This window comes from Grammomys surdaster, unplaced genomic scaffold (genome assembly GCF_004785775.1).
Source record: "Grammomys surdaster isolate TR1022 unplaced genomic scaffold, NIH_TR_1.0 437, whole genome shotgun sequence".
NCBI classification, from domain to species: domain Eukaryota; kingdom Metazoa; phylum Chordata; class Mammalia; order Rodentia; family Muridae; genus Grammomys; species Grammomys surdaster.
The window spans coordinates 377,194-396,194 of record NW_021604856.1 but is presented as its reverse complement, the minus strand read 5'-3'; the positions used below and the strand labels follow the sequence as shown (position 1 = coordinate 396,194).

The following is a 19,001-nucleotide window of genomic DNA, read 5'->3' as shown; positions in this document are numbered from 1 at the left end:
TGGGGCACTGCTGGCCTGTAACTCATGTTCTTCTCTGACCTAACCTCTCTGGTGGGAATTCTAGGCATCTGCTAGCACATCCAGCTAAAGATTCAATTATCTTGGGGCTTTATAGGCTAAAAAGTAACTCTATAACTTGTTATAGAGTGGCTGACAAAATGTTGATTTGGTTTTAGCATTATCTCATAGGAAGAGAGGTAAAACCAGCTTAAATTAAGTAGCTATTTTTCTGTCTGATATATTTAAATCTGATTGTCACTGGGATATCATTGTCAAAAGCAATTGAGAGTATTTTAATTAGAAAAATTAAAAGAAAGGTAATTTTCTCCAAAATGCACATATATCTTGGAATGCATAAGAGTTAATAACTAGCTCTGTTTTTTTCTCATGTGTTTTGTTTTGTTTTTTAAAAGCACTTTTAAAAGGTATTATAGAATTCCAGAAACAATGCCTGTTGTCTGTTGTGTAGAGTAGCACAGTCTGGTGAGAACCTGGTACCTTAATAGCTCTTTAAACGGTAGTGGATCTCAGAAAAGCAGAAAGAGGCAGGGACACTTTGCTTTTATTAACCATTTTATAAGCCTGCCTAAGCTCGCTGAGTAAAGGTAACTCTGTACACAACTGAGGGAGAAAAAAAAAAAACATACCACTGGCTTAGGCTAGGAAACTAAAAGGCTAGTTCTTAATCAGAACCGTACTCCTACATTCCGACATAAGAGATTCAGATAATTCTTCTGAGTTTCTTGTACTGTACCATATCTGCTCACAAGTTTGCCTCTACCATGACCCTATGTCAATGACAACAAAGACGATGCTTTATCATTTTGTATCTGTTCAGTATCTATTTCCCCCCACATAAGTCAATACTAATATGGTCTAAATAGCGTTTAATTACAAATATTATCTATTAAAATATTAAATATTAACAATCACTAAATTTTAATTATGTGCCAGACAATTTTCTGGGGCTTACATGTATCAAGTTATTTAGTCCTCAAGACAATCTTCACGAAGTTGGCTCTGTAACTGCCCTGATTTTACAGATGACAGAACTGGAGCCAAGAATGGTGAAGTAGCTTAGTCTCTTCTATCTGTCCATCTAACCCAGAAGGGACTTTTAAAGGGCACTGTGAGAATGAGACATGGTAACTCACAATCCTCTTGAAATAATGACCAATTTTAAACCTTTAGTCTCATAACGACACAGGCAGTTATTCTGCTTCAGACGTAAGTTCTACTGGAAACAACAGCCTTAGTTTCATTTCTTACAGCTGTGATTAGATACCCTGACAAAAGTGGAAACCAGTGCTCTCTGTCCTTGAAGTTACCGTTGCTGGGACTTCTCGGATCTCATGGCCTGAACCTGGAACGGTGAGCCAAATAAAACCTTTCTCCTCTAAGATGCTTCTGTCAAGAAATTTTACTGCAACTGGAAACAAAACTAAAGAACTACATTCGCTATATAACAAATGAGGTACCAGTAACCAAACATTATATTGTCCAAGTGTACGGAAGAATTCTGTTAGTTCAGTTCTTCTAATTATAATCAGTTACCAGTTACCAAAGCCCCTACTCTCAGGGAACCAGTCAGGTAAGGATTATGATTCGAGGCTTGTTAGAATTAAATAACTAAAAAGACATCTTAGCCTCTCCCTAGAGAGCCTGAAGAAACCGGTCACCTAAAACCTAGGTCCTTAGAGCCGAGGCAGCCAAAAGAGGCTGAAGCTTGAGAAGGAGCAGTAGCTCTAAGCAGCATCAGTGTGAACAGAGCACAGGAGGCTTGGTCAGGAGCTCATCGACACCACACGTGTGTCTAGAGAAAGGGAGCTGCAAACAGTCAAGAATCCCTTCGTAGCACAACATAAAGAAGCCGATGTTCTTACCACGTGCACACGATGGAGACTCAACAAGTACCTCACATAATGAAAGAACAAGAAGAGCTTACACTACCTCTGAAATCTTTCTTCTCAGCTTCTCCACTGGAGTCAGTTTTTTTTTCTTCTTCTTCACCCTCTTCACCTTCTCCAAAAGAGGCCATAAATAGTACACCAGTTTGGGACAATAAATTCTTCAGTTGACTACAGAGTAGATCCAACAAGGACTGAACTACTTTGGGGCTCAGTTTATCAGCATATGTTCTATGTGAAATAAAAGGAAAAATTAAGAATGAGAATACAAAAAGGGACAAACACTGTAGAAAAAACAGGCCCCACCTTATTCTCTCAAGACCTTTGTAATATTTACCCAGTAGTGATGGCTAGAATCTGAAGCAACCTTGTACTAGCCACTTTCAAAGCTGTGCTGAGCTGGGAAACACCAGTCTTTGGCAACAATTGCAGGGGCTGTCCTAACATGGTGTCTGTGCCACATAACTGTGACAATACATTCAGCAGACCAGTGGAAATTGCCAAAGAAACATCAACTGGCTGATAATGAACACTGAGGGCAAAAACTGTAACCAAAAGAAGACGTTGCTGGGCTTCTAAAAAAAAAAAAAAAAAAAGAAAAGAAAGACAGTTGAGAATCTCTTGGAAATTAAATATTTACTAAAATAAACTTCTCCAAACTATAAATTATAAAGTAGTAGTCAATGTTCAAGTATTATAATACTTGGTCTACTAATATCAAACATAAAATAAAGACAATTCTCTACCATAACCTCGGCCAAAATATACACCCTTCATCTTTATTTGCAGAAATATTTACTCACCAATGTGATGCTTATTTGCTTGAAGGGCTCTCTCTAGAGTAGCAGACAATTGTTGATAAATTTTATGAACAGCCACCTGGATTTCAACCTGAATATTTCTTTTAGCTGCTCTGATCCCATCCTAAATTATACAGAGTTACTTTTAAAATCAGCACACTAATACAATCATTCACCTAATCCCAACTGTATGATTCACAAACTTACACAGATAAAGACAGATCTTTAAAAGTAATTTAAAAGCTTCTAGAATTTTAACCTCGGTCATATACATCACCAAGTTCCAGATCGTCCACCCAGCTCTGTAAAAAGATAAAGAACTGCATACAGAACAAGATGTCACTTATGTCACTTACTTGGTAGTGATGCAATCGGCCACTCTCTCCTTTGGTTCCTGTGTGTCCAACAGTGCCTAGACCGAAACACCCTGCTAGAAACTGCAGCCTCACAGACGTGAGCAAGGTGGATGACTGAAAGCCTGAACTTGACCTGCTTCCTGTCAGCAAGATGTTACCCTTTTCCTCCATGCCAGACAACAGTGTGAGAATCTGATGAAGTGCCTCCAGACGAAGCTTAAAGGAAAAACGTGAGACTGTCACTAAACTCAAACATAAAAGAATTCTGTATGCGACAGGTAAAATGGTATCTAGGACAAAGAAAGTTTGACATTTTCTAAGAATGTTAAGCATTTTAATATTACTGCTTATTAAATCAAATGCATCCAAAGCCTCTTTGAGGATATTTTAATATAAAAGAAGCCACACATACACTGAGAAGAGTAGGTTTCAGCTGGTTGGTACTGAGGACTGAACTCAGGATTTAAAGTGCTCCACTGCTAAATAATACACCCTAAGTTCCTAAAGTAGTAAATGTAGAGTTTGTTATTCCAGATGAATCTGAGAATTGCTCTTTCTATCTCTGTGAAAAACTGAGTTGGAATTTTGATGGGGATTGCATTGAGTCTGTAGATGTTGGTAAGATGGCCACTTTATACCTGCTGATCTGTGAGCGTGAAAGATCTTTTCATTTTTTGATGTCTTCTTTGATTTCTTCAGAGACTTGAAGTTCTTGTCATACAAATCTTTCACTTGCTTGGCTAGAGTCACACCAAGATATTCTATATTATTTGTAAATACTGTGAAGGGTGTTATATCCCTATTTTCTTTCTCAGCCCATTTATCCTTTGTATAAAAGAAGGCTATTGATTTCTTTGAGTTAATTTTATATCCAGCCACTTTATGGAAGTTGTTTATGAGCTACAGTTCTCTTGCAGAATTTTGGGGGCCACTTATGTATACTATCATATCATAAGCAAATAGTGATATCTTGACTTCTTTCTTTCCTACTTGTATTCCTCTGACCTCCTTTTGTTGTCTAATTGCTCTGGCTAAATTGAATAAATAAGGAGAGAGTGGGCAGCCTTGTCTTGTCCCTGATATCAGTGGGATTGCTTCAAGTTTCTCTCCATTTAATCTGATATTGGCTACTGATTTGCAGTATATTGCTTTTACTATGTTTAGGTATGGGCCTTGAATTCCTGATCTTTCCAAGACTTTTAACATGAAGGGGTGTTGTATTTTTCCAAAGGCTTTTTCAGCATTTAATGAGATGATCATGTGGTTTTTTTCCTTTGAATTTGTTTATATAGTGGATTACGTTGATGGATCTTTGAATATTGAATTATCCCAGCATTCCTGAGATGAAGCCTACTTGATGATGGTAAATGATCATTTTGACATGTTTTTGGGGTTGGTTTGTGAGAATTTTATTGACTGTTTTTACATCGATAATCATAAGGGAATTTGGTCTGAAGTTCTCAAATTCATTTGGAATAACAAAAAATCCAGGATAGAGTAAACAGTTCTCAACAATAGAAGAAGTTCTGGGGAAATCACCATCCCTGACCTCAAACTCTACTACAGAGCAATAGTGATAAGAATAGCATGGTATTGGTACAGAGGCAGACTGGTAGATCAATGGAATAGAACTGAAGACCCAGAAATAAACCCACACACCTATGGTCATTTGATCTTTGACAAAGAAGCCAAAAACATCCAGTGGAATAAAAGACAGCATTTTCAACAAATGGTGCTGGATCAACTGGCAGTCTGCATGTAGAAGAATGTAAATTGATCCATTTTTATCTCTTTGTACAAAGCTCAAGTCCAAGTGGATCAAGGACCTCCACATAAAACCAGATACACTGAAACTAACAGAAGAGAAAGTGGGAACACATCAGCACAGGGGATATTTTCCTGAACCAATGGCTCAGGCCCTAAGATCAAAAATTGACAAGTGGGACCTCATAAAATTGAAAAGTTACTGTAAGGCAAAGGACACTGTCAACAGGACAAACCTACAGACTGGGAAAAGATCTTTACCAACCGTATATCCAATGGAGGGCTAATATCTAAAATATACAAAAAACTCAAGAAGTTAGACTCCAGAGAACTAAATGACCCTATTAAAAATGGGGTACAGAGCTAAACAACAAATTCTCAACCGAGGAATCTTGAATGGTTAAGAAGCACCTAAAGAAATGTTCAACATCCTTAGTCATTAGGGAAATGCAAATCAAAACAACCCTGAGATTCCACCTCACACCAATCAGAATGACTAAGATCAAAAACTCAAGTGGCAGCAGATGCTGACGAGGATGTGGAGAAAGAGGCTATTGCTGGTGGGACTGCAAGCTGGTAAAACCACTTTGGAAAACAATCTGGTGGTTCCTCAGAAAATTGGACATAGCATTACCTAAGGACCCAGCTATACCACTCCTAGGCATATACCCAGAAGATGCTCCAAGATACAAAGACATATGCTCCTGCTCCACTATGTTCATAGTAGCCTTATTTATAATAGCCAGAAGCTGAAAAGAACCCAGATGTCCTTCAACAGAGGAACAGCTACAGAAAATGTGGTACATTTACACAGTGGAGTATTACTCAGCTATTAAAAACAATGAACTCATGAAATTCTTAGGCAAATAGATGGATCTAGAAAACATCATCCTGAGTGAGGTAACCCAATCACAAAAGAATACACAGGGTATGTACTCACTGATAAGTGGATATTAGCCCCAAAGCTCAGAATACCCATGATTCAACTCACAGACCATATGAAGCTCAACAAGAAGGAAGACCAAAGTGTGGATGCTTCAATCCTACTTAGAAGAATGAACAAAAAATTCACAGGAGGTAAAGAAGGGAGAGACCTGGAAGGGAGACAGGAGGAGGTGGGAAAGGGGTGGGAGGGATCATGTATGGGAAGAGACAGGAGAGAAACCCAGAGGGTCAGGAAAATGAATAGAAATGTAGCAGTAGGGGATGGGGAACTAGGGGAACCTTGCCTTATGCAAATGTGTGTATGCCTGAGTGTATGCATGTGCACTTTGTATATGCAGACACCCACAGAGTCCATAAGAGGGCATCTGATTCCCTTGAACTGGAGTTATAGGCAGTCTAGAGCCACCTGAAAAGGGTGATGGCAACAGAACATGGGTCCTCTACAGCATATGCTCTTTTTTTTTTTTAAATTTATTTATTTTATTGATGAGTACACTGTAGCTGTCTTCAGACACACCAGAAGAGGGCATCAGATCTCATTACGGATGGTTGTGAGCCACCATGTGGTTGCTGGGATTTGAACTCAGGACCTCTGGAAGAGCAGTCAGTGCTCCTAACCACTGAGCCATCTCTCCAGCCCCCAGCATATGCTCTTAATCACTAAGCCATCTCTCCAGCTCTGGATTGGATCAGGCCAGCCTGAGCTATATAGAGAGACTCTTTCTCAAGAAGAAATAGGGGAGGAGTGAAAATGGAGAGAAAAAAACAACAAAAGACTAGATCTCAACTTAGATTAGATTCCCACAGTAGTGATTACTACAGTAAAGATAAGCAAAATTTGGATTAAAAGTAAACCTCGGGACTATGAAAATGGTCTGGTGGGCAAGAGTGTTTGCCCTGCAAGAATGATAAGGCGAGTTTTAATCCCCAACACCCATGTACAAAGCAGGCCTTACTGCGTGAGTCTGTAGTCCTAACATTGGGAAGTCAGGAACAGGTGACTCCTAAGAGCTCACTGGCTAGCTAGCATAGCCAGAAGGGAGGTCACTGGGCAATAAAGCAGAGAGCAAAGACAACAATACCTGACATCTTGTGCAGGTCTCCACATATGCACGACTGGGCTCACACACCGACCCATCTCATGAGTGTAGCAGGGTATTTTTCCCACTACATTTGCAATAAAGCTTGGTGATTGGGCAATATGAGAGGTAGGTGGAGTGAGGAATTGGGAGGAGAGAAAGAGAGGAGGGGAGGAGAAAAGGGGAGAGGCTAGCAACCATGGAAGAAGATGGATGGGTCAAGAGCAGTCCTGGGTAGCAACTTATATCTAAGGTTAGATATTGGGTAACTATTCTAACTATGTGAGCATCTTGTTAATTGAGCATTTCCAAATATATAAATCCATTGGATAATCTTTAAGCATTAAAAGTCTTCATTCTACCGGGTACCAGGAGTATGGAAGATATTATCAGGGGCTCATCTGAGCTTTGTAGGGACAGTGTGGTAGAGATTTGGAGAAGAGAGCTACAGAGTTCAGTATGGTCATATATATCAAGGATACATAATATCCACATGACTTATTAATAGTAATAGTCATTATGACTGCCTAAAGTTCTATCTGCCAGATTTCTAATGTCATTCATTTATTTCTCCTTCTCATACTCTATTAAAAGCAAGTTTCTAAGTACAGCCCATTAACAAGGGTGAAAGATTTAATTTCTATTAGAGGAAGGAATATCAAAGGATCTATGGTCAGGTTAAAACAGTCATTAATATTTGGGGCTTATTCTGTGACTACATAAACTTCCTGAGCACCCTGGTTTTCTCATAGATGTCTGTTCATCAGTGGGTCTTTACTGAAGCAATCATTATTGTGGGTATTTAATCACCAGTGTTTTGTTCCTGCCCTCTTTTCTTTTCCTTGCTTTTATGATGAGGTTTCTCCTATGCAGCCCTAGCTGGCCTAGCACTGATTATATAGCCTAGACTAGCCTCAAACTAACAGCAATCCCTGTGGCATCCTTCTGATGCAGAGATAAATAGTACAGAATGGAGGTTATGAGAGGAAGCCAATTTCAACCTCGCTTCTAGCAGAGGGGAGACTGATAATATTTTGTTCTAAGAGATAAAAACTTTAAAATGTACTTTTTATCTGGTTCAAAAACTCTTGTGCTGCGTTCATTAAGAAAAGGATGTCAGGTTGGGTACATGCATTCAATCCTAGAACTCAGGGAGGCCGAGGCAGGTGAATCTCTGAGTTTAAGACCAGCCTGGTCTACAAAATGAGTTCCAGGACAGCCAGGGATACACAAAGAGAGACCTCCATCTTTAAAAAACAAAACCAAACAACAAAAAAACAAACAAATAAAGAAAAGAATGTCAAAAGCTCAAATAGGGGAAAAGGAGACAGCCCAGCAGGTAAAATACTTACTCCACAAGCACAAAGACCTGAGTTTGGATCCCCAGCACCCATATAAAAGCTAAGCCTGGCAGCATCTCTGTAACCCCAGTACTGGGGGTGAAAATGAGGCACAGAGTCGACCCAGGACCTAGATTCAGAAGCTGTCTTGCCTCAAAAACTAATAACAACAACAAAGTTGGACCAACAAGATGGTTCAGTAGATAAAGGTATTTGCTGCTGAGACTCAAAGTCAGAGTTCGATCACTAGAACCCACGTGGTAGAAGGCGAGAACTGATTCCTACAAGATGTCCTCAGAACACTGTGGCACATGTACTGTAGAGGAGGACACCCAATCTAACCTCTAGATGCTACACAGCTACATACATGGCATTGCATCATATTCCTTCCCGCCCCCCCCTTTCTCTCTGAGAGAGGCAGATATCAAAGAGAATACGGGCAAAGCTTTCATAGAATTACATGTTCAGTGGATCACTTTAGGTTTCCAGAGTTGCTTAGAAGGAGTAAGTAGTCACAACTCACCTCTGCCCTTAGCTGCTGCTGCTCCATTGCAATGATGGAGGCCTGGGGACTTGTAGACATACTTTCTTCTGGCTCCTTGAAACCTGGGGCATTCCCCACATCTCCGCTCACAAAACTTACAACATTTTCAATCAATGTGTGAACTCCCAAAGACTTGGTTAGGTCAAAATCAGACTCAAAGGAGTAAGAGGAGTTGTAGAACCAAGCTCTGGTATGTTTCAGGCGAATCCAAGAGTCACTCAGAGATTCTAATTGACTATGCATAGGACCTACATGAAAATAAGGGTAAAAAAATTCGTACATCACCAGCAATCAAGTAGAGAAGAGAACACATTCCCAAACTAGATGAAGGCTGAGGGCTACTACCATAGCGACTGGTGAGAGATGAGTGCTCGTGTTTGAACACACGCATGCATGAAGTGAATCTGGGCAAAATGCTTCGGTTTAAAACAAAAGAGCAAACGAACAAAAATAAAAGCTAAGAGCAATGTAAGAAACTAAAGAGAAAGCCTTGTTGATGTATCAGTGTCCATGTAAGTGCTTTAGCAACAGCCTACCACAAGAAAATAAAGGCAGAAGCTGCTCTCTAAATACTTAACCAAGAAGGCTCTAAAGTATTACAAAACACCATTACTCATGAGCAACAGCATGGGCGCTTAGAACTCTTATTAAGAAAGGATTTTATCTGACCTAACATTATCACTGTAAAGGGAAGTCACAACTGCACAAAATGTCTACACATCTTCAATGAAACATTAGCAAAAATGACTATACAAAGGCAAGCAAACTTAGAAAAAAGAGACATAAACACCACTTTTGGGTTTCAATAACATAAGGAGCTCTCTCACTACCTGCCATGTGCGTATTTATCTCAGGTTGTTAAGTGCCTATATAAAGGAAGCAAAGTTTCACATTTCTATTGTAAAATAGTAATGGTATTTATCAGCAGTCTGTATTAGCAGCAGTAATAGCTAAGTATTATTAGTTTGCTGATGAGTATTTTTACGTTAAACCTGTAAACATCAAACCCTACCATGTTAGAATACAAAAATAACAAAGTTCCATGACAAGTTTAGCTTTAAATAAAATTTATCCATATCCAATCTATATACATTGTCTTTAAACATTCTTAAGGAGCCAAGTTTGTTTAATTATACTTTTGGTTCATAATTAACCCTCTCATCATTGTTCTATGTTTGGCCTGCTTTTGTATTTATATATTTATATTATTATTAAATATAAATATAAAACTGACAAAAACCTGTATCAATTTGTTTTCTACCTAAATTTTTACTAGTCTGAAGCTTAGGCTTATTCTCTTCCTTTTACTGCTATCCGATTTTGTCTTGCATTCATTTACTCTAATGATGGATAATGTTTAGCTGTGGTTATTATTTGCATAGGCATGTATTGAGTATGTGGGGGGGGGGACATAAACACCTGTATGTTTCTAGATGCACATGAATGTTTATGCACCTGAATAAAGTTTGACTTAGGGTGTCTTCCTGAATTATTCTCCATTAACATGTTGTTGTAGGGTCTTGCAATGAACCTACCACTCACTGCTTTGGCTAGTCAGCTATCCAGCTTGCTCTGAGGATTCCCCCATCTCTGCCTCCCTTGTAATGGGGTCATAGGTGGACTACTAAAGCCAACTGGCCTTCAGGTAATTCTGGGGATACAAACTCCAGTCCTTACATTTGCATAGCGAGAACTCTGATTCATCCATACAGCCTCAGTTTTAGCCATTTTTTACATTGTAGACAAAGTATTACTTATGTAATCATCTTAGATATATTCTTTTTATGCAATATAGTATTGCCACATAAGTCCAAATTACTATATGTAGCCAGAATTCCTTTGTTTGGCTGTTAAATGATATCCTATCACATAAACATACCAACTTTCTATATTAGGAAATTTAAGGTACCCAACAAAATTACGTATAAAAAAAAATTGTACTTGTAAAATTACACCCAACAGAAACGTTTGGAAAGATTACTACTTCCACACTAGCGGCCGCAGGGGAAGAAACTCTATTACAATACTAAGCATAGTCTTCCTCCTTTGACAATTATACTGGTGCCAGTTAAATCTCAGGGTTTTAAAATCTGACATGGACATTCTTAATGGGGAACTAATATTACAAACTATTAAATGTCCTAATAAAAATAATTCATATACCAAAGAATTATTACCTTTTAAGTACCTTTTATATTTTCATGAAATATTTTTTTTCTCAAAAGCTTCTGGAGGTGGTGGTGGTGGTGGTGTGTCTGTCTGTCTGTCTGTCTGTCTGTGTGTTGGTGGACGGTAATGAGTATTTGATATGCATGGAGGAATGAGTGCAGGCAAGGACAATCTTGGATGTCTGTCTTTTGCCTTCAACTTTGTTTGAGATGGGGTTTCTTGGTTTTTGCTGCTGTGTATACCAGACTAGATGGCCCATAAGCTTTGAGCTATTCCCACCTTCCCTCCCTTCTTGCCATAAAGTGCTAGTATTATAAGCACACAGACAGACACTTCAGCTTTATGTGGGTTCTCAGGACCTGACCTCAGGTCTTCACAAGTACTTTATCCACTGAGCCATTTCCAAAGTCCCAAGAATTCTTTTTAATAAAAGCTCCAGAACTGGAGATATAGTTCCACAGAAGAAAGCATGCCTAGTATGCACATAAAATTCTGAACTCCATTTCTAAAACAGAGGGGGAAAATCTTTAATTTTCACTTTTACAGAGATGAAAGGTAATATGAAAAAATTCCAACTTGTATGTATAGCTTTCATATAATATAGAAAAAAAATAATATCCATGGGTATATATCATGTTAAAATATTTTTTTTAAATAAGGAAGAAATTTAAACAAAGATACTCATTTCTCATTTTCTTAAGCTGTCCAAACTGAAGGGCTATATATGACTTAACCAATGAATGTCAGGTTTTAGTTCGCTGCACTGAGCTTATTTTACTTACTAGCAAAATTTCAGAATACAGCAGCCTCTTTCTTTAACACATGCAAGCTACTCTTCAGAACGAGCCCCTCACGTCTACTGTCCAGTGTCAGAGCCACAGAGATGAACGAGACCTGAAGGACGACCTACTTCCATTTCCACAGCTGAGAAGGACACAAATGCTCACACAGACGACTTTCCCAAACAAGCAACATTGGTTCTTTAATTCTAGGTGAAATAGGCTCATAAATTGCTGTTATTTAATGACTCAAAGCTCACAGATCCAGGGAAATTTCAATTGCTTGATTAATTATAAAAAAGGCTCGATTACTAATCTACCAATAGTGATCTGCCTTTATACACAGAGGAATATTCCATGGAATTACTGTACAAACTAAATTCCCTTCTGAAAGCAGGAGTCAGCAAACTTTTTCTGTCATGTGTCACATAGTAAACAGTCCAGTGGTCCATAAGGTCCCAGCAACAATTGCTCAATCCTGCTATTGTCATAAGAAAACAGATAGTCGATAAACAAATGAGTATGGCTTTATTTCAATTTACAAAAATAGTGAAAGGTCAGACTTGGCCTACTAGAAGTAGTTTGAAAAACCTTAAAGGGTAAAATTATTGGGTACATGATTCAAATAAACTCCTTATGAATAAAACATAAAATCAAGAAAAAAGAAGGGGCATGGTGCACACCTTTAATACCAGCACTCAGGAAGCAGAGAAAAGACGATCTCTGTCAGTTCCAGGCCAGCCTGGTCTACATGTGTTCCAGCCCAGCCACACAGTTATAGTAGTCTCAAAAACAAACAAACAAACAAACAAACAAAAAACAAACCACACACACACACCAAAACAATGGAGGTCAAAAACTTAAACATAGAGAAATGTGAGACAGAATTTTACTTAAAAAAAAAAAAACCCTATTAACTTTAGAGTGTTCTGTGTTTTTTATCTCAAAAAAAGTACGCAAGCTAAAAGGGAAGGCTTCTGTACCTCAGTTGAGATGAAGGTCAGTGCTTACTATTTACTAACTCAGAGGTGACATCTAAAGAAACAGGTCAGCAAGACTTTGAGACTGTTTACTTGTCCTTACAAACTCTGGTTCTTAAATGGAATTTTCAAAATGAACATGGCTGAGCTGCAATACATACTTTATAAATCATAAAATATGTAGGCAAGCTAAAAGGGGAAGAAATGTAAACATGCCATCGTGTACTTGCTTGAAGCTCTTCTTTTTTCTGGGGCTCAACTGGCCAAAAAGGAGTAAATACCCTACCACGTGAGGATCAGGAGACAAAAGGAGATAACATTTACATTCTTTATGTAACTTGAAATGCACAGATAAAATAGCATTTCACCCAATTTGCTACATCATGAAACACACATTGATAAATGTTTCCAGCATTACTTCAGCAATGAAATGCTAACAACATTGACAAAGGCCTGAGAGATGGGACTCAAACTACACTTTAACTAATAGAGTTTACCTAATAAGGCTTCTGCTACTGCTTCTTAAACTGTTGAGATTCTACCGCTTTCACCATAGCAGCTTCAGCTTACACAGGAGAGAGCAAGCAGCAGTGAAGGTGTTATCTTTCTGTAACTACTTAGCTGCACAGTCACAGCAAATCTTTTATGTATGTGTCAAAATACCAAAATGTCAACAGTTTTTAGGAAGTCTGGTTGAGAAATTGATAAACTTGTGAATAAATGAGTTCATATTTGTGAAGCGCTTAAAATAATGTTTGGTGATAATGAGCAGTTTATAAGTTTCTGAATAGAAATTTCACTTTGTCCCTGAGGAACTTGCTTCATCTGTTTCTTTTTAATAAACTTTATAGGTAGTTTTTAATTTTAGAATTTAGCTTTTTGGGCTGGTGAGATGGCTTAGTGGTTAAGAGCACTGACTGCTCTTCCAGAAGTCATGAGTTCAAATCCCAGCAACCACATGGTGGCTAACAACCATCTGTAATGATATCTGATGCCCTCTTGTGGGGTGTCTGAAGAGAGCTACAGTGTACTTACATATAATAAAAATAAAATTTAAAAAAAAAAAAAAAAAGAATTTAGCTTTTTTTATTTTGTTTTGTTCCCCAATCGAGTCTTGCTATGGCACCCATGTTGTCTGCACCTCTCGTGGTCAATCAAGCCTTTCCTGCCCCACCACCACCCTTCAGTCCCCACCATACAGCTGTTACTACAAAACTTCTAGCCGAGACTTTGACATTAATCTCTCTGAAAAGATGAACCAAGTGGTCTGGCTAAAGGCTATATGCTTCCATGGCTTTGCACCTTCCGTGTTTTGCATAGATCACAGGGAAACACTAGCCAGAATGAAGGGTTTTAAACAGAACACTCATGGTTCATTAGCATGAATCTTAATATGCCTAATGTCAAAGACTGAGTGAGGTACAGGTGATAAACCCTTTCAAGGAGCTTTTTAAACAGAGACCTGGATACACACTGACCACTAATTATCATTTACTCACACATTCAATTTTAATAAAAAGGGTATAATTAAAACTACTGCTTCTTTTGTTCCTCTTATCTGACTTTGAAAAAGTGAGAACAGCTAGGAACAACAAATGGAAAAGCTACTTAAGAGAAAATGTATTTCCTCCTCAAATACTAGAAATGAGTAAACGTACATATAAAAAAATCCCCTTCGGCTAGACATTTGTTTGTTCCCCAGAGTACAGGTCACACTTTCACAACAAACAGTTTGACCAAAATAGTTCTCATACTTGGAAGGTTCAACTGTCACAGACAAGATATGCATTTTAAAGCTTATGGAATCTGATTCAGTTTGACAAGTGAATAAGAATAAGAAGTACTATACTACTATTTAAAAGCAAAACAAAATATGTACTTCCTCTAGTGTATGGTACAAGGCTAATCATTAAATACATAAGATTTGTAAAAATTTAGAACATGTATCAAACGTTTTTAATTTCTTAATTAAACATTTATTTAAAAGTATGTGGGTTTTTTGCGGGGGTGGGGGATCTGTGCATATGAATACCAGTGATTATTTTGTTGTTGTTTGTTTTGAAACAGAGTCTGTCTACACAGCTTTTCACCTGAAACTGGTGATCTATGAGAGCGTGCGACCCTGTGGCCCTCGAGTTACAGGTAGTGAGCAACCTGATATGGATGACAGGAATAAAACGGTAGTCCTCTCCAAGAGCAGTATATGCCTAAACCACTGAACCATCCATCCAGACACTCTGAAACTGTACTTTCCGTGATTTTGACGAAAGGTTTTTATTATAGTAAATAAAATAAAATCTATAAAGTATGTATTTTATTATGTATTAAAGTCTAGGACTGTGAGACGGAAAAGTAACTGTTTTGGATTACATTCCTAAAATAGTAACTCTTTTACTTTCTAGTTACTTTATTGTAATCCCTAGAAATAAAATAAAGAACAAATGTGTTCTCTGGGAACATTAAGACAGAAAAAATGACACGACAAATTGCTGCCACATTAACTGATTTGATAAAATTTCAAATAATCACTCTGCCTCCATATTGTGATTTCCAAATGAGTAGTTATAAAAAAATTCCATAAGGGTCTCTATATGCTTTTCTGATTTAAAAACAACAACAAAAAAGATAAATTCCAACAAGAAAATAGGGAGGTGCTAGTACTACCTTGAGATTTTTAAGCAAGATGGTTTGTCCATGCATCAAGTTAAGATTAATGGTTTATTAATTTATATCTATTTAGAGTTAAAATTATAGGAGATTTATACATAGTTTTAGGATAAAAGCTTTGAAAAAAATCAATAGGCAACAATTCTATAATTTTAATGCATTGATTTGCAATTAAAATATGGACTACTCCATACTATTCGAAGATAAACATACTTCCTTTATTTAAAAGGAAGTATTTCCTTTATTTAAAAGATACTTGTTTCACACTGGCATGATTAGGGATTAAATATCAAATTGTATACTTCAAGAGCATTATAAAAAGTTGTAAAACAAAAAAAAATAACTACAGTCAATGGACTACCACTTACAAATACAGCTATGCCAGAATGTTACATTAGCAAGGTCTCAAACTATAGGTTAGTTCCCCTCTGTTCCTCAGCAAGTCTACAGCTGCTCACTCCCTGGAATCAATAAGCACTACCATACCGCTGCTGAGTGCTGGTATAACAGGCAGGCACCAGTATGCTCAGATTTAACATAGAACGGTTAACAATATTCACCTTAGCTAAACAAGCTAGAAAGGTAAGTTATGTTCCAAAACTTGATTGTTAAATCAAATGAACTGTCAGTTTCCAAAGTATTTTAAATAGAATGTATACTGTATGTTATATTAATGTTTTATAATAATTTTATACTAAACATAAATCATAATATATAAAATTAGAATATTATAATAAATACTTTTATAATATTGAGTTTTCCTTTATATCACAAATAACTTGGTTCTGTTTTGAAGAAACCCAGAACCTTTGATACATTATAATTTCAAGATCTTTCAATAAAAGTATCAGTTCTGGGCCTTAATAGTTCTAATATTGCAGTAAAATTTATTCTACAGGAGTAACAATGTCTTGTCTTCTAAGTGTGTGTGTGTGTGTGTGTGTGTGTGTGTGTGTGTTTGTGTGTGTTTGTGGTTTTTTTTTTTCTTTTTGGTTTTTCGAGACAGGGTTTCTCTGTGTAGCTCTGGCTGTCCTGGAACTCACTCTGTAGACCAGGCTGGCCTCGAACTCAGAGATCCACCTGCCTCTGCCTCCCAAGTGCTGGGATTACAGACATGTGACACCACTGCCCGGCATGTAAATTTTTAAAAATCATATAACCTATAATGTTCCTTTTCCACATTCCTTATCTTCTCTTCTTTGTTTGTAGTGTTTTGTTTGGTTCTGGTTCTTTTTACATATGGGAGAAGCCCAAAACACCAAGAAAGGGTTTCATGTTGAAGAACAGAAGTTTAGTATCACAGACACACATTTTTTTCACAAGCTTTTAGAAAACAGTCACCAGTGGAGATTCTTAACGTTTTATATTTTTTGCCTGGCAGTGGTGGTGCACGCCTTTAATCCCAGCACTTGGGAGGCAGAGGCAGGCGGATTTCTGAGTTCGAGGCCAGCCTGGTCTACGGAGTGAGTTCCAGGACAGCCAGGGCTGTACAGAGAAACCCTGTCTCGAAACCCCCCCAAAAAAAAAATTTATATTTTTATAAAACTATTACGAACATAAATGAAAGTGTTAGTTAATAAGAGAATATTAATATTTAAGAATATTTCCAGTTACCCTTGGATTATATTATCTAAAGCCACTGCTCTTTTCCTCCATTTGCGATGTGTTGACTAATACCCATTAATCTAGAGCTACGAAGAAAAGACTTCTGGTAATACTATAATACTGCATCCCATATAATAAAAGAACAAACAGGAAAGGCAATGAAGAAACTTTTATCTGAAGGTGTATGTATGTGTGTATTAGGCAACTCCACTAGTGAGCTAGAGCACAGAAAGCTATACACATAATCTCCCAAAAAAGACAGGCAGCATTTCTGGAATTCTATAATACCTCTTAAAAGTGCTTTTTTAAACAAAACACATGAAAAAACAATGCTAATAATTAACTGATATGCATTCCCAGATTTTAAATATATGTGCATTTTGGAGAAAATTACGTTCCTTTTAATTTTTCTAATAAAATATTCTCAATTGCTTTTGGTAATGATATCCCAGTAACAATTAGATTGAAATGTATCAGACAGAAAGACAGCACTTAATTTAAGCTGGCTTTACCTCTCTTCCTATGAGATGATGCCAAATCAAAGTCAACATTCCGGCGGCTACTCTATAACAAGTTAAAAAAAAAGTTTAGGTGTTAAAAAGTTTTATTAACATTTAATAAAGCATTAAAATAACCCATATAGTTATAGTAATGTCCTATTTTTTCACCAATAAAGTCAGACCAACAACACACCCACTGAAAACAACTATAGAAGTTGTTTCAGAAGTTATATTGTTTCACACATATAACTTCACAGATCCAAACTCAAGCAAAAACGCATGCATTGATTACCACAATGAAAGGGCAACGGTTGTATTTGCTGCTGCCTTTCTCGTCTTTATGCTTGTCTCCCAATTACAGCATGACAATAATATGTTAAATACCTAAAACCACTGCAATAATGTCTTAGTTCTCAAAATTACTACTTCTTTTTCTGGCTTTATTTTCCTTTCTTTTTAAACTTTGCACTAGCCTTGACTGGGAATTCAGACATCACCTGAGAAATACTCTAACAAAGAAAGTTACAGAGTTCTAAGACTCTACTGGCATTCAAAAATACTTTTAAGCTTTTATTAAATCTGTTAAAATAGAGAAATCCCAATTGATGAAACTGCAGACAACTTAAGAAAAACAGAAGTTTATTATCTCTGTATCAGGCGGTGGAAGGTACAGACTGTCTACTCTCAACTGTCCATATGCACAGACAATTACATATAAACTATACTAAGTTAACGTAAGTTCATGTATTTAACATTATGACAATTTCAGTTGTACTTTGACAGTGTTCACACAAACAGAAGAATATATATAAGACTATGGAAGAGGATCATTTGATAAGTACTGTAGAAAGCCTTTACCTATGACATAAACAAACATACACATGTACAAAAGTGCAGGTAAACATATGTTGTCTTATCTGTCTATAGATATACATCAATTCAAAGTGCTAGGTCTTAGTAAGGCCATTTTATGCTGAATAAAACAAATCATCCAACTAGTCTCCTAAAGACTGTGTTATAAAATTTTTTCATCACATATACCTTTGTGTAAGAAAAAATTAATCTCACCTCAAACCTAGAAATAGCTACTTCTCTTTAACTGAGCTGTCTTTATCTTTTAGACACTCTGAATTGGATAATATATCTTGGTGGCACCTCTCTACTTAGAAAATTCCTAGCAATGCATAAATCTTACTCGGGGCTTTATCTTCTTATCTATAGTCTTTTTTCAATATTCATCCATTCATATAGATTATCCTTTTGTAAAGTATTTGCTATATGCTGAACCCTTTTAGTTCTTATGAAGCTAGTAATAGCATTAAAAGTAAGCCACAAAACGTTGGTAAGAATGACAGTCTAGCAGGGCGGTAGTGGCGCATGCCTTTAATCCCAGCACTCGGGAGGCAGAGGCAGGCGGATTTCTGAGTTCGAGGCCAGCCTGGTCTACAGAGTGAGTTCCAGGACAGCCAGAGCTATACAGAGAAACCCTGTCTCGAAAAAACCAAAAAAAAAAAAAAAAAAAAAAAAAGAATGACAGTCTAATTCAAATGATTCAATGAATGCCAA

General features: G+C 37.2%; 1 protein-coding gene across 1 annotated transcript in view; it reads right to left on the bottom strand.

Moving 5' to 3' along the window:
- Herc1 (HECT and RLD domain containing E3 ubiquitin protein ligase family member 1) overlaps window positions 1-19,001 on the bottom strand; it is a 151,997-nt gene that overhangs the window by 71,767 nt on the left and 61,229 nt on the right. The window contains exons 22-27 of the mRNA XM_028781433.1: window positions 17,448-17,499; window positions 8,715-8,983; window positions 3,064-3,279; window positions 2,711-2,831; window positions 2,245-2,482; window positions 1,951-2,138 (exon numbers count right to left, since the gene is read on the bottom strand). Coding sequence (XP_028637266.1) covers window positions 1,951-2,138; window positions 2,245-2,482; window positions 2,711-2,831; window positions 3,064-3,279; window positions 8,715-8,983; window positions 17,448-17,499 — 1,084 coding nt within the window. The remainder of the gene's footprint in view (window positions 1-1,950; window positions 2,139-2,244; window positions 2,483-2,710; window positions 2,832-3,063; window positions 3,280-8,714; window positions 8,984-17,447; window positions 17,500-19,001) is intronic.